Here is a 25062-nt window from a genome sequence, read left to right on the forward strand (position 1 = left end):
TAGTTGTGTTCAGCTGAGTAACTATTTTAAAAACATTAAGATTCAGAATTTAGACATTTTCGAATGACTAGATGTTGGAGGTTTTGCTTTGTTTGGTGTGTGTGTGTCAGTCTGTTTGAGCTGTGTGTAAGCATTTCACACCGAGTAAAACATGTTGTTCATAATTTGACTGAGCTGCTGAAAAATTCATATTTTCCATGTGAAAACAGAGACTCTTTGAAACTCAATAGAGAAATGCAAGAACTTAAAGTCCCAATAAAAATTGTGTTTTTCATGTCACTCATACATATATTCAAACACAAACAGTACACACACCTAGAGCACCTAGATGTACACACGTACTATCACACTTGCATGAAGTCACATGATGAATACATAAATGAACACATAAATTCTTTTATGCACTATTTCTACCAGTTTAAGGACCTTCCTATTATTATTTCATAATTTTGATTATTATGTAAAGTAAGTGGATTATAAAAGAAATTTTGTCCATTTTGTTTTGGTTTTTTTTGTTGTTTGTTTTGTTTTTTATTTAACTATTTTGAAGCTACAATCTGTAGTCAATTCTAATGTATTTTATCTTTCTTTTTTTAGTTCGGCTGATGATCAGTTTCGCTGGAATACTCCAGGTAAAGTTCACCATGGATGTTTGTGCAAGCATGCGGGAGCATATACTGCTTAGCCATGCATGTAAAGGTATTGTTGCAATAACTGGCTATTCAAACATTTCTGCTTGTTCTGTTTTGTGTCTGATTGACATGCTAGGAAAATTGTATGTCAAGGAACTTTTGAAATTTACATCTGTGGTCCAGTAGTTTATGGGCAGAAGCACCCACACATGTACCTGATAGATTAAAAGATGATTGCAGAGACATGGAGATACAGATACACTCACACCAAAGCCTGATCAGTTTTTCAGTGGTGCTCCACCAGGGATGCTGTTGGTGGTCATTGTTAATCTGCATCTGTAAGAATCACAAGTATACACAGAATCACAAGTATGTTTGTTTACATACACTCAAATTCACAAATGTCCATTTATAGACTTGACACTAAAGGGACTACACCTTTTGAGCAACTTCATTTCTGGATAGGTAGCTCCCAATGCAGACTTATAAGGTTCTTTTCCAGCATATAATCAAAACAACCAACAGCTCATAACCAAGTCATCATGTGTGGGGTTTTACGGACTATGAGATTAGTGACTTCAGGTTATAGCATCTTATAGAGATCTCATTCATCTTACTGTGTAATATGTTTTCTTTCACTCTCTCACTGTCTCCCATTGTCTTTTATCCTCTACAGCGGATGGACAAAAGGATATTGAGGATGAGCTGACCACAGGTTTGGAGTTAGTGGACTCTTGTATCCGCTCCCTCCAGGAATCAGGAATACTTGACAGTGGAGAACGTAAGTATACATACGCATAATACACTTAATGAATGTTTTGGTAGGGCAACAGGAATACAGCCTACTGCCACAAATTAATTTTTACATTTCAATTCATTTGAAATATTGATTCAAACAAAACAAACTTTCTTTGTCGATTACATACTATATATGGAGACGGATAAGGCACATGAAAAAAGTTAAAGATGCATGATGTAGCTAGTTGATTAAACTAGCTTTCTCCTGTGAGCAGATGAAAATCTCACTGTGGCTGTGCAGACAAATAACATACAAGCTGACCTGGGCACTTCAAGTTTGTACAAACAATTGTTACGTTTTGGGCAGCTTTTTTATTCCGTAGGCCTTTCTGAAAAATAAATTCAAACAATGATTGAAAGAAGGCTTGTGTATGAGGTCTCACTAAATGTGCTTGGCATTTTCTTTGCAGGTCATTGGTTTTGGAACACTGCATTCCCATTTCACTTATTGTGCACTGACCTTTCTGATAGTTGATATTGCTGTAATGGATGGCATTTTAAGAACTATATGAATTGCTCAGTGCATTGCAATGTGAGGAGTATACTCACACACTATACCGTTAGCTATACTATATGCAATTTCTGGCAATACTAGAATGGCATAATTAATGAGGAGCACCCACTGTGCATAATGTTTGCACATGCATATACACATAGACACATAGTATAATATGCATACTTGCATATATAGTCTGCATATACAGTATAGCACAAAATCTAGACTTAAACTTAAAAATGTGGTTAGGAATAATTATAATAATAATTGCTGTTGCTGGCATGCTTTAATAAACAGGCTGCGTATTTAAGCAACACTCAGGATACATGTCAGATCATTTGATTCTTGTAACAAGTACCTGCATGAGTCCCCTGTAATAGATGGCATTTTCATTGTGGGCCTCTACGTAGCTGTTTTTTTGTTTTTTTTAATTTTAGATCAATGAGCTCAATTACAAATTAATCTCAATTATTAGACAAGCCAAATTTAACCAGCAATATGGCTCCTTCTTCCCTCTTGGTGATTTGTCAAGAAGACTTCTTACCTTTTGGGGAGAAATTAACAAAATAATAGCAAGAAATCTATACAAGACAGGGACTGAGATGTGAGACAAAGAAAAACCAAAACCAACACCAAAACAACGCCACCCAACACCTGAAACCAAATAAATCAAACAAACCAAAGTCAATAAACAAATGATTTGAAATGTTGTTTTTCTGTTTTTTTTTTAAACGAAACGAAAACGAACGCTGAGGCTCCAGAGTTAAATGAGACTAAATGAGACTAAAAAGTATATATGTATACATATTTTAACAGTCTGACAGTCATAAATGCAAACTAATTAGATTATGTGGTGGCATGCTACACGAACAGTGACGAGATTAATTAGATGTTGGCTGCACATATCAAAATGAAAAGTCCTTATGTTGGAAGAAAGTATTTTTTATTCACAGACCAGTATGCATGTGTGTGTGTGTGTGTGTGTGTGTGTGTTTGTGTTTGTGCCTGCACGTATGCTTGCATGCATGCGTGTGTGCGTCCACATCACACACAGAGTATATAATTTTGGGTCCTTTACTGGGTTTGTTGTCCAATTGGTGATAACAGCTTTCTTAAATTTCAGATTTTGTAGTAATTGTTCCTGTTGTGCCGTTTGAGAGTTTCATGTTTAAGATAAAGTTGACACAGAATGTTGTTTCCCGTGTCTGTTTTCTCTCTGTCTGTGATACTGGGCTATTTTGGGAATACATTTTGTCCCACTCCTTTGAAGTGTTGCCATTTGATCCTACTGTATAGTAAAACACAGTCCCAGTCAGTGATGGGTCTCTGACGTGTGTTGAGATCTTGTTAATCAAAGTTCTTGATTTAGATTTTGATTTATTGTGAGAGTAAACAGTTGTCCTATTGGAGGAAGAGGTTTGATTTAGTGCTGGAAATCTAGTGTGCAGCACATGCCCTTTGTGCTGTCCGTCTGTCCTGTTTGATCGCACAGCGTGTAAGCATTTCAGAGTAAAAATATGTTGTTCATAATTTGACAGAGCTTCTGAAAAATTCATATCTTCCATGTGAGAACAGAGACTCTTTGAGACTCAATAGAGACATGAAAGGACTTAAAGCCCCACTAGAAACAGTGTTTTTCATCTAAACCCCACATGTATTTATACACAAACAGTTCACTCACATAGATCACCTACCTGTACACACATACCTCTACACACACACAAGCACATGAACTATTAAATGTATTTTTAACAATTTCTGCCAACCCAATGACTTTCCCATTATCTGACTGTCCAACTCAAATGGCCTTTACAGAACATGTACTGTGTCAACACTAAAACAAAGATTTTGCAACAGGTTTTGTGACACAGAACACACACTGTAAAAAACAAACACCAAGGCTGAGTGATGATGAGTTTGGGAGCTCCCACTCAGTCTGCATAACACAAATTGCCGTTTAATAATTCATAAAAAGCAAGGGAAAAACTGAGATGAGGAAAAATTGCATTTTTTGTGAAGGTGAGAGGCAGAGGAGCTGATCTTGGTTCATGGCACACAGAAATGAAGAGAGAAAGGAATTCAGTAGAAAGAGAGAGCAATGTAGGCTAATTATCATGGGAGAATAATAAGGGGCATTGGTTATTTTGGGTGAAAAAACAACGTACTCATGAGCTCTACCTTATTCTGGACTTTAAAAAGACATATTTATGATATTAAGCCATTAAAATCTAAATAAGACATCCAGATAACTTCTATAGCCATTCATAAGTAGCTCAGACTACTGTGTGGTTTGTAATAGTTCCCTGCAGTTCACTGCATACATTAGAAGATGATCCACCTTACACCCTTCTATGATGTTCTTCAATCAATATATGTTTCATATTCTCAACATGGGAATCATTTGATGTCATAATAGCAATTGTGTCAGGTAGTATCAGCGATGCTAGTCCTAAATTGTGTTTGGTGTTGGAGATGCTGTGTCTGTGTGTGTGTGTGTGTGTGTGTGTGTGTGTGTGTAGTCCTCTACATCAACATTTTAATGCTGTTTGCATTGTTAAAGAAGGGGGACCGAGACGTATTCTGCTGTTGGGGTGTATGAAGGCATATTCCAATATCCTGCAATGCTTATTAAACTGCAGTCGAAATTGAACAATGTTTAATGATTCACTCCAAACTAGAACTTCCTGATACTTTACATAAGGGGTCAAGTGAAGATTTGTTTAAGCTGACACGTTCATGGTGAAAATTAACATGTGTGGGGAGGTAACCTTTCAATTCAGTAGGTGTTCCATCTATTACAACTTTCGTCTTTTCAGCCATCCGCCTCCCATTCTCTTCATCTCCCTGCTCCTCCTCCTTCTCCCATTCTCTCTGTTCCTCTGTTTCTCTTTCCCATTGCTAATAAATTATGTATGCCAACTCCAACTCACAAAGTGCTGCACTGCTGCACTATCTGCTCTAAATTGCTGCTCTCTCTCTTCCCCATTTCACTCTTCACCTCTCAATCTCTCCCCTTCACGCCTCCTCTCCTTCTCACTCTTAATCTCTCTTTTCTTATACTCTCACTCTCTCTATCTGTACACACACACACGCACACACACACACACACACACACACTCCCACACACTCCCACACACACTAAAAAAAAAAAAAAAAACTAAATTCAAACTGCACCTCCCACCCAACCACTTCTGTCTCTATTGGTAGGACCGGCTCTTCTTTCCCAGAGTTCCTTGCAGCTCAACTCCACCCCAGAGGCTTCACTTCAGTACTCTGCAAGCTACCATAGCAACCAGACCCTCGCCCTTAGCGACAGCATCTCCGCAGCAACTCCTCAGCGCAGCGGACAGGTTGGAGGAGCTGTGCACAGCTACAACCAGGTAGGACATTATTCTGTACATAGATATAATGAGCATTCTGGTGTTGATTATGATTAAAAAAATAGTAGGACTAAGATCTTAACACCTGTGATTTGTGTAAACTTTAGTGCTTGTTCTAAGAAAACTTGGCTTTCAGTTTGTACACTAGGCTGAGCCCCAGAGAATTTTAATATTTGACGTCAGAGGATTTTGACTGTGAAGGTAACTCACCTGAAAAGAGTCCTCTTACTTGCATTGTACTTGTTTGTTTACTGAAGCCATGCAGGCCTTTGAGGATCGACACAGTGTCGAGATATAGTGTATATGCATGTTTTCAGATTCCTGGCTGCCGCTCCAGTTTTCCATCACAGACTAAGCGAACATCGCCCTTTTTTTTCCTCTACCCCCTTTTTCCATACTATGTCTTGCATTGTGCTTCTCCATCTACATTGAATTTGGATTCTCACTAAATGTGGATTTGTTGATAATCACAGTTGAGTCGAGCAGATCAGTGTGTATATTTTGTATAGAATGCATTTCATTAGTCTTATTGAAGTGGTGTAGTCCAATACTACAACTGGCTTTTCAAGCAATCAATAGTATTTTGTCTCTGTGTTGGAGGAGATGAGAGACAGGGTTAGGCAAATTCCTTAAAGCTGTTTTAGAAGAGACAGGTAATCAGAATCTCATAGACCAAAATGAGGAGACGATTGCACAGTGAGTCTGCGAGTGTCTTGTTTTTAAGGACTTGGGGGGAAAAAAGTCAGGGACTAAGTCCAATATTAATCACAGTAGTGGGTTGATAAATAGAGATACCGCAAGAAAAATTTGTCTGTGGGCATAAATTATTTCCAATTTTTATGTCCTTAACATATCATTGATAAATGTTCTCACAAGTACACTCAAATACTTCCAAACAGGCACCCTGAGCTGCTTGTGTGGTTTATTAAAGTATTGTTGGTATCAAGGCCAAATGTACACAATCTGTGTTTGTATGTGTGTTTGTTTGCTTATGTGCATGTGTATTTTTGGAGAGAAATATTCAATAGGTGATATATGTTTGTGTACAGATTTTTATTCATTTCCCTCCTTATAGTCTCACCAAAGCTCATTTCAGGGCTGATTTCAGAGAAAGCTTCCATTGCTCCTCGTAATAAAAATACAGCAGGCAAAGACAGATGTAGAAAACAAACATATAGATGAATGGATAAGGGAAAGTTTTTTTATTCCTTCTGCATTAGGAATTCTATAATATTTCTTTTCCTCCTTGTAGTGCAGTGTTCCTGCCCTCTTTTTCTTTCTCCCCTCTTCCTTCCCTGTCCTCCCTGCTTACCATCTCTGCCTGTGTGAGCACAAGCGTGTGTGTTGCCGGTGTGTGTGTGTGTGTGTGTGTATGTATTCTCCTCTCTGATGTTTTTTGGCTTGTCAGTGTAATGGGGCCAGTGTTGTCAGCAGGGTTTGTTGCTCATGAATAGCTTTACACATGCCAATGCTGCTAGATGGGCAGGTGTAGCTTTCATGCATGTGCAGTACATGCATGTTGTAGTTAGTGTTTCTGCAGGCTTGTACAGTTGTGTGTGTGGGTGGTGGCTTGGGGTGCATATGCACTTGGGGGTGTTTTATGTGCACCCTTGCTACCCTGTTTATACACGAGTACATACAGTGTGTTTAAAGTTTGCAAAAGTGACTCTTTCAAGGAGAGTAAGAGAGAAAGTGAAAGGCCTACATGTTGCTGCTTCTCTGTAGGATATTTATAACCCTGAGAGGCTTAGTTTAATAATTCATGGATACATGGCACCTCAAACATCCCACTGTTTTAGTTGAGGAGAAAAGAAGCAGCACTGCAAGATGACAGACTGAGATCGAGAAAGGGCTCCCCGATACACAGTGTATCAGGCTTACTTGCTATTTGTTAACTCAGCCAACAATTCACCTATACTCATCATTTATTTACCTGCTGAATCCATCTATCCATTTATTTATGTATCATTCATCTATTTATTCATTCACCCACCACTTCATCACTCTAAAGTTCATCTCTGTCTCACTTTGTTTCTTGATTACTGTAGAACATGTGTTGAACACAGTCAAGTAACATTAAGCCTTATCCTTTTGCATGTCACCAGCGTCTCAGTCAGATCGCTCACTTAAATTCATAACCTAAGACATTCTTATGATGTGCCCTGTGCTCACATCACGATTAAGATCAATTTTTGATTGTTTATAGACATATTTCTGTAATAATTGTTTCCCATGAGTATACAAACAAATATATCTTAAAGAATATTATTTACATGCTGCAGGGCACTTTTATATGTGCACCTAGTATTTGTTCCATTGACATGTCAAATACTAAGGTGTACTTTTTTTAACAACTGAAGCTAATTCAAGTTATCTCTGTTAAGCTGCAATTCCAAATATAAGACAACATAGTATAATTTAACTGGGATATTATAGTACAATGATGGATAATGATGTATTTAAACATTTTACAGTATTCATTTTAGCCATCTGACAATGCTCAATATACATGCATCATACATGTATGAAGTTATTTAATACTTAATATCTTAAGTCTTGGTAACACCAGGTTTCTCATTTTATAGGAAAGATCAAATAAATTGCATGTTTTAACCATTAAAGACATAAATAGTCTTGTTAGGAAGGAGCTGCTATCAAAATAGAAATGTTAGGAAGCTTAGTTTGTTACTATTGTTTAGTTTTTTGTTGGTATGTTTTTATCTCTGACAATATGAGCACAGATTTCGACAAATTTTACCAGAATATTTGCTATCGAGGGTTATTGGTTTCAAAGTAAAAGTTAATTCTATTCTTTATAATTAATCCAGGTTAAGTTACAGTTTTTACTTGGATTTGTTGCCTGAATTTCCCCTCTGGGCTGAATAAAGTTTATCTTATCCTGTCTTATTTTATCTTATTTTCACCATGTGGGGGTCAGGTTGGCCTTAGCATCCCAAGGCAGTAGTACTCTGTAATACTCTCTAATAAGCACCTGCATATCTACACAACATGTAGGCTGACAATGTAGGAAGAGCTCCATAGATGACCATGAATTTATGTATTTACTATGCATTTTAGTGATTTTTCATTCTTTGAGTGTCAGAAGGTGAGAGGCATATATATATATACATATATATGTGCTTGCTTCAGTAGATAGATAGATGCAAAAATACACACTTAAAAACAGGGAGAAACATACTGTAGCATATTATTTATGTGTGGGTATGTGAGTAGTTTTGTTTCTATGTTATGAGGCATTGAGGATCTTATGCTTGTTGCAATTATACATTTCTAAGTGTGTTTGCATAAGTGTTTAGATATGAAAACTAATCAAAATATCAATTTCTACTTAATTTGATAGTTTAATAATAAGAAACATAAGATGTGAGTGTTTCAGTTACTCTGATTGTATGGGTGTAACTTCTGTATATGCAGTGATGACAGTGCTCCAAGGTGACTCACTCAGTCTGTGCTTGCATAATGTGGCCTTGTACAACTGCAACCATGTCAGGGTAGTAATAATGTATTTGAATGACCTTTATGGCTTTAAGCATCAACATAAAGCTATATGGGGCTCTGTGGATCACTGGCATATCTCCCTCCTACTGTCTCTGGAGACTATATTAAGGATAAAGAGAATATATTAGGATAGACCAGCATGTGATATGTGTTACAATATAACATCGCCTCACATCCTAACTTACACACTGGCACACAACTTTATGTCTGTAAGGAATTCATTGCATATTAGAATCAAAGGGGTACGAGATAGTGGTTCAGGCTAAATTTGGAATTTCTTTCCACTGCCCTGTTTGGATTTGTCTTATACTTTTACTGTATATGATTAGAGATTCAGCTACTTTAAATATGTGTGAATACTGGAGTTTATGAGAGATAATAGAAATGATGATATAAATATACTATGAACTATGCAATCATTTTATTGAGTAGGTGGTGCAAGAAGACTGTGTGAGAAATTATGTCACTCAGCTGAGCTCTATGGACTTTATAGTCTGCTTCTATGAGTCTGTTTGAATCACCTCTTCATTTTCCTTGGGGATTTCAGTACTAGCAACTCTAGGTTCATTTAGGAATCCTCAAGGGTTTGACTAAACTCATTGTATATAAAAATTACTGAGGGTCACTACTCTTTATTCTCTTTTATCCCACATTTCTTAACTCTGTTTCTCCCCTTTCCCCCTTCTAACTTCTCTCTCCCACTAATCTTTCCCTCGATTCATCCCTTTTTCCTGTCATGGCTATTTTTCTCTCCCTCACTCTGTGTTCTCCCACATCCCGTCAGGTGACATCTAGTCGTGCAGCCCAGCAGCAACATTCACAAACTGGTGCAGGGTCAGGTAAAAACCTACATCCTACCTCTACTTCTTTTCTGTTCTTTTCTGTTTCTTCATGGAGACACATTTATATAATAATACAAAATAATTACTACACTGAATTATATTTGGATAGAATGACAGACTTGTATGGGAACTAGAAAAAATGTTGTCAGCAGTAGATTTTACTGTAGTACAGTATATATTGTTATTTTTATGCAACATTTTCCAAGACAATCAGCGCGGAATCAGATGTGTAGGTTTTTAAATATTTTCTGTCTCTGTGATTTGCCCACTCTAAAATGTCACCCTTTTGCTTTAGAATGACCTGCCTGTTACTCAACTTTAAGTTATTGACCTCAGCATCACTATATTCTGAGTCATTCTTCTGCTTTCTGTGTTTAATGAGTTTTCTCACCCTTCTTTTTTTCTCCAGGTATCTACTACTCCAGCTCCACTTTGCCTGCCCAGCGTGTCAGTTCCCCTTTGTCTGGAGGTGGCTCAGGGTCTGGTTCCCCTAGTAAACTCCAGCGCCTCGGATCAGCATCTGACACAGCGGGATACTCTACCACTCAACGACTGCCTTCCTCCTCCTCTCCCAGCAAACAGTCTCCTGCTAACCGGCTGGCCAAGTCTTACAGGTAGAGCCACACTGAGAGAGACAGTGGTATTGATTTTGATGTTTTGCAGCTGATGCCATTTATGCTCTTGTCACAAACAGGCTTAAAAGGTGGTGAACATGGATAAAGGAGATGACATTTGAAATAATTACTTTTTTAATACATCAGTCTCATTCATAGGTTTACAGATAGACTGAGAGAAAAAAACCAAAAAACAAAATGGTGATAGGTTAGAAAAGATTAAATGGAAAGAGAAGACTCTTCATAGTTTTGTGATCCAATCTCTGAAGACATTTCCATAAAATAACATGCTACACACATACAATAATAGTGAAGCATATGACAGTTTTCATTATGTGAAATGGCAGGAATCATTTGAAGTCATTATTTTTCAGACAAATGACATTATTTGTCTTCCAGCACCACAGTTGCTGTGACAACAGCAGGAGGGGGCAGGTCTCCCGTGAGGGTGGCATCTCCACCCAACTCTACAGCAGCAGGGGGAGGGACCGGCTCATCATCGTCCCCTCTTCACCAGGTACAGAAGTTTACAAGTCTGAACCAAACAAAAAAAACATATTAGCTGTTACATATTTGGCTGCCAACACACTGCAATCTAACAGGACTAAATTGCACATTACATTACAGTGGGTACGGAAAGTAATCAGACCCCTTTAAATTTTTCACTCTTTGCGTCATTGCAGCCATTTGCCAAAATCAAAAAAGTTCATTTTATTTCTCATTAATGTACACTCAGCACCCCATCTTGACAGAAAAAAACAGAAATGTAGAAATTTTTGCAAATTTATTAAAAAAGAAAAACTGAAATATCACATGGTATTCAGACCCTTTGCAGTGACACTCATATTTAACTCACATGCTGTCCATTTCTTCTGATCCTCCTTGAGATGGTTCTGCTCCTTCATTGGAGTCCAGCTGTGTTTAATTAAACTGATTGGACTTGATTAGGAAAGGCACACACCTGTCTATATAAGACCTTACATCTCACAGTGCATGTCAGAGCAAATGAGAATCATGAGGTCGAAGGAACTGCCCAAGGAGCTCAGAGACAGAATTGTGGCAAGGCACAGATCTGGCCAAGGTTACAAAAGAATTTCTGCAGCACTCAAGGTTCCTAAGAGCACAGTGGCCTCCATAATCCTCAAATGGAAAAAGTTTGGGACGACCAGAACTCTTCCTAGATCTGGCCGTCCAGCCAAACTGAGCAATCGTGGGAGAAGAGCCTTGGTGAGAGAGGTAAAGAAGAACCCAAAGATCACTGTGGCTGAGCTCCAGAGATGCAGTAGGGAGATGGGAGAAAGTTCCACAAAGTCAACTATCACTGCAGCCCTCCACCAGTCGGGGCTTTATGGCAGAGTGGCCCGACGGAAGCCTCTCCTCGGTGCAAGACACATGAAAGCCCACATAGAGTTTGCCAAAAAACACATGAAGGACTCCCAGACTATGAGAAATAAGATTCTCTGGTCTGATGAGACCAAGATTGAACTTTTTGGCGTTAATTCTAAGCGGTATGTGTGGGGAAAACCAGGCACTGCTCATCACCTGCCCAATACAATCCCTACAGTGAAACATGGTGGTGGGAGCATCATGTTGTGGGGGTGTTTTTCAGATGCAGGGACAGGACGACTGGTTGCAATTGAAGGAAAGATGAATGCGACCAAGTACAGAGATATCCTGGAAGAAAACCTCTTCCAGAGTGCTCAGGACCTCAGACTGGGCCGAAGGTTCACCTTTCAACAGGACAATGACCCTAAGCACACAGCTAAAATAACAAAGGAGGGGCTTCGGAACAACTCTGTGACCGTTCTTGACTGGCCCAGCCAGAGCCCTGACCTAAACCCAATTGAGCATCTCTGGAGAGACCTGAAAATGGCTGTCCACCAACGTTCACCATCCAACCTGACAGAACTGGAGAGGATCTGCAAGGAAGAATGGCAGAGGATCCCCAAATCCAGGTGTGAAACACTTGTTGCATCATTCCCAAGAAGACTCATGGCTGTACTAGCTCAAAAGGGTGCTTCTACTCAATACTGAGCACAGGGTCTGAATACTTATGACCATGTGATATTTCAGTTGTTCTTTTTTAATAAATTTGCAAAAATTTCTACATTTCAGTTTTTTTCTGTCAAGATGGGGTGCTGAGTGTACATTAATGAGAAATAAAATGAACTTTTTTGATTTTGGCAAATGGCTGCAATGACACAAAGAGTGAAAAATTTAAAGTGGTCTGAATACTTTCCGTACCCACTGTACATTAACTTAACTCAGCAGATTGTCTTAGCTTATACACAGTATTTCAAACAAAAAACTATTGTCTTTGCAGATGAGTTCAGGCATAGGGAACTATGCCACTCTGTCTCCAAAGCGGCTGGCAGCTCACCACACTTCGGACCAGTACAAGATCTCTCACGAGCTTTACGCTACTGCCACACTGCAAAGACCTGGCAGCCTCTCAGGTTGGAGTTCCAACACTCATGTTGTTTTAAATGCACTTAAACGCTAACACAAACAAATGAGCAACTCCTCTTAAACCAACTGTGTTGTAAGTACAGTAGTAAAGGATGTTAGGAACTGTTTCACAAATGTTTTATAGCTGGAGTGTCTGCTTTATATAACAGCAGTTGTTTATACTTAAAAAGAAATGTCAGAGGATCTCGGTGCCCTTTATAAATATCAGAATGAATGAACTAGGTGTTTGGCAGTTACACTGCAAATTATGAGTGGCTTAAGAACAGGGTCATTTGACAGAAACCTGTTTTAAGAAGATTACAGTGATACAGACTCTTATGTCCTCAGGTAAGATCAATACTGTGTCTAGGACAGCTAGACGTATTGCAATGACTTCTGTTTGCTTCAGTAGTTGCATTAACTAGTTAATGGCTCTCTCATTTGACAAAACTGAGCTGAACATCAATCCAAAATGAAAATGTGTTGTGCCACTTACTCATAGTTCATGGGCCATTCATTATCTACTGCTTATCCTATCAAGGGTGATGGTGGAGCTGGAGCCAATCCCAGCTGATTCTGGGTGAGAAGCAGGGTACCCAGTGGACAAATTGCCAGTTTGTCACAGGACTGACACGTTGAGACAAAAACTCACTTTCACACCTACAGGCAATTTAGAGTTACCAGTTAGCCTAACCTGCATGTGTTTGGACTTTGGTTGCAAGCCAGAGTACCCCCTGCAGACATGAGGAGAAATTCCACAAATAAGTGTCGGGTCAAGTAGTCTTCTTCAATGTTGACCTGGTGCATAGTAAAGGTTTTAGTTGAGATTGGATTTCTGCACCTGTTTGAATTAAATATTTAATGTAGCCAAGTGCTTCAAAAGCCTTAAAATATAAAGGCTTGTATTACAAGTGTCAGTCAGACAAAAAGTAGTTTTATATAGCCCTCTTCTTTTACAATCTGTGCTTTTGACAAATGGCTCCTCTACTAATTATATAGTAAAGATCTCTGCCAAGACTGAGCCCTGGTAAAAGTCATATTAATGGCTCTGTTACAGTGTCCTTTGCCATAGGTTCAGCAATTCATATTTTCATGCACAGTAATGAGATATTTGAAAAGAGTGATATTGGTGAACCAGGAATCAGTGTTTTTAAGCTTTAGAGTGAGTTTAATTGATTATTCCTTTGAACCTGAGGCTATATTGATGAAGAACGTCACCTTCATGCTTTACCCTGAGGGTAAAACATAACCCTAGGCGTTGCTAATTTTGAAGCATGCTTGGGGTTTCATGTCTCCTGAGCTTGTGAATGAAAAAGACTGAGCATGACTCCCAGTGGAGAAAAGACTTCAGATTGTCACAATAATAAGCCACCCTGGGTCATATGTTTATCACAATCTGCTTTCATGAGCTCAAAATACCATACTGTGGTTGTTTGTACCAGAACAATTTAAAGGCAGCTTCTAAATTGGAAATGTAAGAAAATTGCAATCAAATACTTAACTTTAATTTATTGCAATTTCTGGTCCTCAACATATTTCCAAAATCCTACCAACCAACAGTTATTTGTAGATCCTGTTAATCAGAGGTTTGCTTATTCCCAGTGGGTGGCATCATCCTGGAAAAAGCACAGCAGAGTTCATTGGAGTAGCCTGGTTGGAGAGGTACTTAACAGCTCTACAGCACATACTCTACAGTGGAGTTAAGCTGTGTAAAACAGAAATAGCCTAAAAAGACATTCCCTCTTTCCCTAATTTCTGCACGACAGGCTTAGGTAATAGAGTCATCTGTGTATAAATATTGCCATAGTGGTCCTACTAATACTTATTTGAAGAAAATGAATGATCAAACTATTTTAGCAAATAGAGATAATGAATGGTTATTAGTAAATAACATTTAGATATGGTGCGCATTGGCATTGACATTAGAGCCTCAGGCAAAGCAGTGATCACTGGGATATTTGAATATATGTAATGTCCTGTTCTATTTTTGATTTGACTATCTCTCATGTTCATATTACCTCGCCCTCTCCTGGTAATATTACAGCTTGTGAATATTTACACAGAGAACAAAGAATGGAAATGCTTGTTGGTTTGGTTTTTAATTTTGTATCTCATTTTTGCACTGTAGGTCATAATTTAATTTGCTTTATTTATAACTACACAAACAGGTCTGTGAGGCATTGAAGAACCAGCATTTTTACTTACATTTTAAATATTTTATTGAATGAAACATGATGGGGGGCATCTTGTTTTTTTTCTGAATACATGATTCTATATTCCCTTTTAAAAATAACTTCTCCCTTTACAACAAAAATCAGTCCAATTTGCCATTTTGAGTCAAAACAGAAATAAAACTGACTAACTGGGACTTCAAAGATGAAAGGCCTGGTCTGAAGACATAGCTGGGATGTGTAATACCGTTGATGGGTCTGTCAATGAATCTGATTAGCATCCCTTCATGCATATTCTGACTATCTTGGTTTCTCACTCCCTCTTCTCTGTTTGGCTTGCTAGTAGAGTGTGACAGGAGGCAGTCTACCTTTTCGTTAGAAAGGGAGGTGAACAGGCCAGTTAGTAATTTAAAGGAAGACACAGGTGTGCAAAATGCAGTAGCCTCTTTGCTCAAGTCATGCTCAAGACAGGTATAATGAGGCAAACCATCACTTCATTAGTATAATAGTACAGAAAGTGGAGACTGGCTCTTGTTTAATAACTTCTCTGTTTTGTTGGACAGTTAAGACAAAAAATAGACACTGGATCCCACTAGAATGGTTGAATGCATTTATTTATGATGTGATCTTGTAGCCCTGCACTCTTCCCGCTTTATTCACTGGAAAATCCTTGGCATGCGACTTGCCACGATTGGTAATGCAATATAACATTAGCTCCACTGGACCATCTCTCTGTCTCTCAGTTACTCATAGGTTTCTCTAAGTCTGCATGTATGAGTATGTACATGTCTTCTCACTTTATCTTCTGCCAAGTCGCCAAAGCCCTGCTGACTTACTTTAAAATGCCTCATAGTTTCCTAATTCTTTGTGTTTTCAGGGGGAGGCCTCTACCTTACGTTACATTTCGTCTGCTGTGTAATGAACAAATGCCTGCTGTCAGTTATTTTACATCTCATTGCGTTATAGCTGATGACTAGCAATGTGTTGCAAGTGCAGATGAAGAAAAAAAGATATAGTCAACCCTCTACCATCTTTACCGTTCATATACATACTCTTAACCTTATACGTCCTTTAGCATTTAGCAATAAAAATAAGACATCTAAAAACAGACAACTCACATAGGCCTGCTTGTGTTAAGTGAGTGCTGTTTCCTTTCCTTTCTTTCTCATCTCTGTTATTGTCTTTTGCCCAGTGTCTCTACACCTGTTCCTTTTCATCTATTTCATTTATCTTTTTATCTAGTTCATTTATTTCTGTAATCTCTTTGTTTGATACTCAGTACCTCTCCATCATCTGCCTCCTTACCATCACCTTTGCCTTCCACTTTCTTTGTATTTCCTGCATCAAATTGGGATCTATCATCCCTCCACTATTTTTCCTTCCTTTTTGCTTACTTACTTAAACTCCATCTGTTTATTTTCTTTTTACCACAGTTTCTTCCTTTCTGTAACCTATCTCACATTAGTCTCTCCCTCATTTTGTCATCTTTCTTTCATCGTCTCTCTCCCTATAATCCTTACGCTTTTTTTTTTCTTTCCCTATATTTTCTTCAGGCTCTCGAGGCTCCTACAGTAGTCAGCACAGTCAGGAACCCCTTCGGCCCTTGGGGTCTCCAGAGCACCACATAGATCCTATCTATGAAGAACGTGTCTACCACAACAAGGGCCCCATGAGGAGCCTTAGCCAGAGCCAGGGGCCAGACACAGGCTCTTATCGCAACAACACCGGTAAGGCTCTTGCTGCATTTTTAGTTTCATTTCAGCACTTTTCTGTTTTCTTTCACTTCTTGTGATGTGCTGTGCATCATATAACATTTGGTAAACACAAAATTAAGTATTTTTTCATCTTTAATAGTATATTTTATGTGGCCAGCACCCAATTCCTACAGATACATGTGACAGACAAACAACAAACAAGATTTGTCTTTATGGAAACCTAATCACAGAACCAGCTTATATGAGGAGGCAAAAGATGTGTTCATTGTAAGCTAAATTAGATAATAAGTTTACATCATGTTGTCAGTCACGTAGCGTACACCCACCTCATTTTAAGTGATGCAAACTTGCCCACGGTGAGGCATACATAATAAATGCAACGTTCAGCAGCACAATATCTTTTCATATGACGTCTGATAGGTGTTCATATCTGAGGTATTGTATTAGTTAGATGTTTTTTGGATAAGCTATCTTTCATATCTAATATAACAAACAGAACATTACAGTCCTTTTCCTGTTTTGGTTAAGGCTCCTTCTTTGTGCTGTGCATAGCAAGTCCTGCACATTTCCAACAACTGGGTCCAAACAATGTAGAGAAAAATAATGGCGTAAAGAATAAAGAGAATAATAAAGGCCATCACTGACACATTTGTTACTTAGTAGTACACAGTTTGAGTGCTTCATGTTTTTTTCCAATTGCGAATGAAGTATAGTTGGGCACATTTTTTTTTATCAAATTCACACAGTCAGACACACTCATTCTCACCCTCTCCCTCTGTAACTCCATTGTTGCCAGCAATGTATTTTTAATAGGGCCTCATTGCGCTTATCTCAATGTGGGTTTAGGTACGCTGTATTAATCCCATTACCGTATCATACCCACATGAAAACACCCAAGTCAGTCACGCCACCTTAACAGCTCCCTCGATGTCATTAACCAGCCTAGCCTTAATAGCTATCATTAGCATTTGGGTCAGAATCATAGCAGTAAATATGCCACTCCAGACTTGTGTTTGAGTTGATCCATTTGACTGAGTGAGAATTGCCTTTAAGATCAGTGTGTAGTTTTTGAAGCATATTTCTGAGTTGGGGGGGTGGGCATAGGGTTTGCTTTTATTATTGTGGGATATTTCATTGATTACTCTTGGTGAAATACTGGACAGTGCATACAGTAATAGGATTGTCTTTGCAAGAAGGATTTAATTAAATAAGTGCCCTTCAGAAGTGTACAGAGAACTGTTATCTATAATTTAAAGTTTCTTGTATCTGTAGTTTCAATGGATGGATATTAGAAAACTCACAGAAGATCTGTACTGCAGTTACAAAAATCAATAGGCTGTGGATTAGCCCATGTACATTTAATTGCAACGCTTGGAGTTTACAATGCAATTTTCCAATGACACAGTATTTTAATAGATTGTCTCATCTTGTTTGAGCTAAATCCTCCATCAGTGTATATCAGCATGAGCCTTTTTCATAAACAATCCTAGCCCTACTGTGCTTGGCATATATATCTACAGCAGTAAATCAAAACACCAAAGATAAACACAGCCTTGAAGTCACTGAGCCAATGAATTAAGGCTCGGCCCTAGTGCAGCATGTTTTAAAAGTCATATGAATAGCATGTGCAGTAAGTAGAAGGTTGTCTAATGAGGATTCATAATGCACAGAATTATAGCACATAATGAACTGATAAAGGCTGTGCTGACATAGTGAGCAGTAAGTCATTAATTATGTCATAGTGCCTCTTCTTGGCAATGGCAGGCTCACATTATTGGTTCATTAAGCTGGCATGGATCAATGTAATTAATGCTTTAAGTCATTCTTTTGGTGAAAAGCGAAGGAAGGTGTTTTTCACACCAAAATTTACAAAGCTGTAATCAGTAGGACTATATATGATGCCCATTGTGAGCTCAATTTAAATAAGGCACTTGAACTCAAATGAAGCAGAATCACTGACTGTGTGGCCCATCACATTACTTAACTGGACACTTAACTATGAAGAAGCATTGCATGATACAACAAAATCAATAGTCAGCATAGTTATACTGTACCTGCACTAATTTTATAGTAGTGTTTGCTGATGTAGTTCAGGACAGAGTGGTGAGAAACAGGACATAAAGACATAAGGTCAAGGCTGTACTTCAAATTTGAATTCAACCTCCTAAACACAAACTCCAGCAACCGTCCCACGAAATCTCCTACATTTTTTGTACGACATTGGGCATCACTACATTAAAGCTAAAACAGGTCCTTTTTTTAGAACAACACATTACAACATGTTTGCTCAGTGTCTATTGCTCCCAACTCTTTACAGCTCAATTTATACGTTTGTGTGTTTGTGTGTGTGTGTGTGTGTGTGTTGTGTGTTTTCCACTATGACTCTGTGCAGGGTGTGATGTGCAACGTTTCATTCTTGGATTAAACCAGGCCAGTACCTTAGAGAACTGTAGGTTAATGTGGCCTATTTCAAGTGATTATTCCTGCATGCCCTCTACCACACACGCATGCATACACAGCGTTCTGGTAAAAACAGTTGCAACAAGAAAAAGCCCCAAGATGTGGTTTACACCTTTGTTTATTTTCCCAAAAGATACTGTTGCTGAGATTAGCCTACACTGTGTCACTATGCTTTCTTTTTCCTACAGTCTCCGTCTTTTTTGACATCATTCTCGTTCTCTCTCTTTCTCTGCTTCTCATTATTTTTTTCCTCTTTTTATATGAATCTCTGCCTTTCTCTTTCTTTTATTTTTCCTCCTTTACATCTTCTATCAGAGCCTCTGTTAATTAAAAAGACAGTGTCCATCAGTTAAATCCTTTAACTTTCACACCTTCTTTCATGCCCCCTTTACTCTCCTTTCCTCTGACCCCCCCTCCTTGTTCTCTGTGTTTTCCTTCCATTCCTTCCAGTCTAGCATTTGTTCTTAGATTTTTGCCTTTGTATCTTCCCTACTTTTGTCATGAAAGCTATCTTGGATTGTATTAATGACTGTAACCACTGGGAATAACAGGAGCTCTGAGTGGTTGTGGCACTTTTTCTCTTTAATAGCTTAACATCAGGCTGGTACGTAGCTAAAGTGGCAACAGTAGGAATGGGTAGATTCACTGCCATGGCTATTTGTCAAGTGCATCTAGTAGCCGGGTTGAGCTATTGCTGTTGATAAGAGGTGTTATGTAGTTTAACATTGCTGCCTGCAGTATCTTTGGAGGAGATAGACTCAAATTCTTCGATCAATAGTCACTAATCCCTGGTATATTTTCTCAGCCATTAACTGATTCATATAACCAAATGATATAGAGCTATATGGGAAACAAATCTGGGAATTTGCATTTTGTGGCATAGAGTACATGCACTTTACAACACATTTCTATCACCACAGAAACACCACTCTGGTCACGGCAGTAGTTTTGTTCCAGTGTTTGTGCCTTGACACCTGCCAACAGTGCAATGGACATTACTTTATTCAGTGCCTACTCTGAAAGCTTTGCCATGTAAGAGCCTTGCATATCTGAAACTTTAATTTAAGTTAATGTGTATATGATAGTTCCTGTCAATATTATTGAGACTGTTTCTCAGGGGAGATAATTGGAACACTTGGATATGATTCATTATGAAAAAGCCAAATGCAAATAACTTAAGAGTTTAAACTTTAATCAATTCATTCATTAATTAAGAGTTTAAACCTAAGTTGTTATGTGTCTATGTCTAAATTCTTGATATGGGGATATATATTTGGTGTGATTCTGATCAGTGCAGATGAATAATGATTTATTCTTTTTTTACTTTATTTTGTTTGCCCTCAATTTTCAGATGAATGCCGCAAGGTTGTGGTGTTAGAACAATTCCAAACAAGGCGATCACACTTACACATTTCCTCATTAGATTAGGTTATTGAAGTTCTCATGACAAGGGATCAACTCTATTGCATAATTGCAAGTGTGTGTGTGGGTGTGTGTGTTCTGGTGTTTCTCAAAATCAAAGTAGGATTGTTTTCTTATTTTTCTGTTTTTGTTAGAGTATAAATATGTTTCTATTGTGTCTTTTCTACTGACTTTCCATTGACTTTAGAAATATAATTTAGCAAAGTGTTGTTAGTGTTGCAAGTTTTACTGTATTTGATGAACATATCAAAAAATATGTAAAAAAATGCATATTATGTTTTGAAGTTCAGGTCCTTTGTATCAGCCATCTTTTGCTTTGATACTGGGTTTGCACCAGCTCCATGACATAGTCAACTGGAATGCTGTTCCAGGAGTCTTTCAGGCTTTACCGAATGCTGATCACTTGTTGGCTGCTTTTTCCTTCACTCTGCAGTTCAACTCATCACAACCTGTAGCAGTTAGGTTTAGATCAGATGACTGTGGTGGCCAGTTCAGTCTGTCACTCTCATTGGCTTGATCAAATTGCTCTTAATATAGTTTGAAAAATTGTCTATGGTCAAAAAACAACTGTCCCACAAAGGATAACGTGCCTCTGCAGAATGTTGATGGTAAAGTTACTAAATGAAAATATGTTTGTGAGTTATTTACCTTAGTATTTGTCCCACAGAATCCTTCTATCTGCACACATGCCAGAACTTTTTGTCATGGAGACAATAGTGAAAACATGGTTAAAGTTGGGGAACTGTCACAATTGCATTTGGATTTATCATCTGTCTATTTACTGCAGACTCTAGAAGTTAGTAAAGTTCTCTTGTAGAGAAGTGGGTCCAATATTTGATCATATACAGCTCAATTAGGCAAAATATGGTTTGTTCTTTGTTTGGACAAAGGATAATACACAAAGTGATTACCACCATCTAACATCATCAGTCACCATAGGCAAATAGGGAAATCCACCTGAGTTTACAGTGTAAATGACTCATGGGAAGTTTCTTTATATAGAATAACAAGTATTTATAAGGGGCAGGATGAGGCAGACAAGCCAAGGTACACAATCACCAAGGCCCCATATAAAACAACTCATAAGATCATTATAAATTTAGTTTGACACTATTATTTAATGATTTAGGACACTCTAATACATATGGCTACATATATTTAAATTATAGTATTTCATTTTCTTCACTGGTGTTTCCACCACTGGAACTTAAGTTGTAACCTGGAGTTTCCCAGACCAATAACCCAGCAGCACCTGAAGAGCTGATGTGGTTAGTTACATTTTACTTTTTCACTGTATTTTTCCTTGTGTCATCACTGTTCATACAAGGCCAGGACTAAAAGCACACACAACCTGAATAAGTCACAGTCTTGGAGCTGGACCAGCTGTCATTGAGAAACACAGAGCTAGATAAATAAGAACTTCTCAAGAGTGACAGAAAAAGTAATTTAATGCAGTGGATTCATGGTTGTAAATTGTTCTGCTCATCTTAGTCAAAGCCACTGATGTTATTCATACTGAGGTCAGATTGGTGATGCTGAGGATGGTATTTTGCTGCAGGTTTGGCTGTTGCTGCTGCAGTAAAATTATTTATTGATAAAGTCAGATTCATGGCATGTGCTCTACTTCGTACAGAAGTGATGTGGATGTTATTCCACTTTGGCAGTTTACTGTGTGGATTATAGCTTTAAATGGCTGTAGTTTTACAGTGATAAATGGGTAGTAAAGGTCACTAACACCTGGGTTGTTTTATGAATCACTGTTGGCTGATACAGCACCTGATACAGACAGCTCTTTCCCAGTATCTGGAGAAACTCTGGACTGTATACACAGAATCCCTAAATGATAACCTCATTGTTGATTATAGTGACAAGAACATGTGTTGCAGTCCTGTCATAAAGAATATTATATGGCTTAAAACAATAACCTCTGGACTACATGTGGCATTTCTCTTATTTTCTGATTCAGTACTTCTACCTTTGGCAATATTACTGATAATACTGTCCACTGATTTGGAAAGAAGGCCCCTGTGGGACTAAGGGTCATCACTATCCCACTCCCATGTAGTTACTACAGGTAGGCCTGACAGAGTTTACCATTCAGTATATACTGCATGTCCTAATGTGAAATGTTAAGACTAGTCTCATAAATCAGTCTGATTACATGTATCAGCCACATAAAAATTCTGTCTCTACATGGTTAACCACAAATTTGGAATCTTAATTATTAATTGGCATCACAAATAACTGGGAAATCTAGGAAAATTATTAGCATTTAAATTAACATGTAATTATAACCAGATTTATAACACCAAATAGAACAATAATGTATTGAAGGTAATTTGGAGTCTATTCATTGCAGTGGCTGGCGTCAAATAACATTAGGCAAAAACTACAATAACACCATGTAGAACAATTTAATAGCATTTATTACCCACCAAGGATTTAACACAACAGTCAGTACCATAGGCATAACAAACCCAGGCAAAAATGAGCATAATGCTGATGAAAGCACAACTATCTATAGACGTGTGTGTGTTGCATCCATACCTACAGCATGTTAAGTATGCAGGTGCACACATGTGTGTGTCTGTGTTTGAGACAGGGTGGAGAGTTAAAATGAGCAAAATGACTGCCTGCCATAGAGTTTGGATACTGAAATCTTAAACTTAAAATGTGGGTGTGTACATTGTTAGTAATGAGAAGAGAGAGAGAGAGAAAATTAGCATGTAGGATCTGCCTTTACATCTTAATTTAGCGCATTTGTGAAAGTAAAATATCGTAATATAACGTCTTACTTGCAAAATGTTACTGCATGTTGCTTGGTTTTTGCCATTTCTTTAATTAGAATTTCCAAAAACATCACAAAATCTGATGTCTTCTGCTTTTTTAAGTGATTTATACAGAGATCACATGCATGCTCAGATAACTCTTTCTGCAGTTCTTCATGTTTGGAGCTGTAGTTATTGCATGGCCAAAATAATATATGGTTTTAATGTAATTATTACTCTAAGTGCAGAGTGTTGCATTTCATGCTCTGGACAGACACCGGTCAACACACAACCAGCCAGCTAGTGGCTACTTCTCTCATAACTGAGCACTGGTAAGGTTAATAATTCATTACCTTGCCAAGAGCAGTAGCAGAAGTTAATAAACGTTATGTCTTGTAACAATAATCAGTGCATTAAGCTAATGTTCAAGGAAAGTTCTGGCATTTAATTTACTGCTTCTACTGTCCTGCCAGAATACTTTAAAGTAAATGGGTTATTGTCACTGCTTTTGTGTCATTCTGCCAAAAGACATGTTGTCAGTTTGCTATGGGGGAACATCTATTAGTGCCCTTGATATAGTCTAATAGAATCATTTTACATTGTATTATTTCAGTCCTTTTTCTGAAATGTTGTCTTTGATTGACTGCTGTAATTCTACAGGGGTTATAGACTAAATAACAGAAGAACAGCCACTGTCTGCCACAGATGTCAGTCAGTGTCCAGACAGCAGCCATCACGGAGCAATAACTTTACAAAACGGCTCCTGGTGCACTTTCAGAGAGCCTGAATTAATAAAGGACTCAACTGGAGGTAGCTTACATCTAGTTACTCAGCCAATCACAGTGCGACAAATGAGCTGCATTACATTCTCACTATGCGCTCTGACTGTTACAGACACTACATTATTCTCAGATCATTTCTTTTGTGTGTGTTTTATTGAGATACACAAATTATGCAAAACACTCACGTACATGTACTTTAAGTCAGTTACTCTGATGTACATGCATTCCTACATACATGTACTGTACATGCATTTGTTCATACACTCATAAAAGAAAATATGTGTAAGAGTATAGTGGCTCACTAGATTTTGCTGTTTTCTCACAAAGAGAAAAACAATGACTGTTTATTTTTTATTTACTTAGTTCTGTGCTTCTCAGTGATGCAGTGAAGCACAGAAATTTTTTTTCTAGCAAACTAAATAAAAATCAATGTTCTGTTTTAGATGTTCACCCTTCTCTGTTGTATACTGACAAACTGACAATGATTCTGATGAAACTGAAGAAAAAGCAAAAAAGCTAAAAAAGAGAGTAGATTCTTTGTGGACAAGGATCTAAAAATTGTGCTCAGATGGATGTTAGTTTTAAGGAAGCAATTTATTTGCTTGACAGATTTCATCTGTAAGATGGTTTGCAAAACTAGAAACTATGCATTGTCAAATGATGACTGTAGATAGGCAGTCTGTGGTTTCGAGGATTAAATTGACACCAGGAAGTGCACATTGTAAACCACTTACACATTCTGACATTTAACTTAATTAGAAATGGTGACATTTGACATGAATGCTAAATTAAGAATCATTAGATATTACATGTCAAGATGACAAATGCTGTGAACAAAATTTATCAAATCAACATTTCAGAAGACGTATACCAATCAACCACAGCAATAACACCAATAGCAATAGGTAAAGTGAATAACACTGAATGGTGGCCTGGTGTCATGACTCATGTCTAATTTTATATCAGAGTGAAGGCCTGGGTGCATGTTCACAGTCCACCTGGGGAAGAGGTGGGA

At 38.0% G+C, this 25062-nt stretch overlaps 1 protein-coding gene across 7 annotated transcripts in view; it reads left to right on the forward strand.

Moving 5' to 3' along the window:
• Nucleotides 1-25062, forward strand: part of ctnnd2a (catenin (cadherin-associated protein), delta 2a) — a 258555-nt gene that overhangs the window by 108297 nt on the left and 125196 nt on the right. For 6 of the 7 annotated variants that reach the window (XR_003294714.2, XR_003294713.2, XM_026291760.2 and 3 more), the window contains exons 4-11: nt 598-632; nt 1309-1413; nt 5134-5306; nt 9610-9664; nt 10077-10281; nt 10681-10798; nt 12605-12737; nt 16454-16627. Coding sequence is in view for 5 of the 7 variants with exons in the window: in XM_026291760.2 (XP_026147545.1) it covers nt 598-632; nt 1309-1413; nt 5134-5306; nt 9610-9664; nt 10077-10281; nt 10681-10798; nt 12605-12737; nt 16454-16627 (998 nt within the window). In the remaining 2 variants the exon portion in view is untranslated. The remainder of the gene's footprint in view (nt 1-597; nt 633-1308; nt 1414-5133; nt 5307-9609; nt 9665-10076; nt 10282-10680; nt 10799-12604; nt 12738-16453; nt 16628-25062) is intronic. The other variant, XM_026291758.2, reaches the window with a different exon arrangement.

The sequence above is a fragment of the Mastacembelus armatus genome, chromosome 20 (assembly GCF_900324485.2).
Source record: "Mastacembelus armatus chromosome 20, fMasArm1.2, whole genome shotgun sequence".
NCBI lineage: Eukaryota > Metazoa > Chordata > Actinopteri > Synbranchiformes > Mastacembelidae > Mastacembelus > Mastacembelus armatus.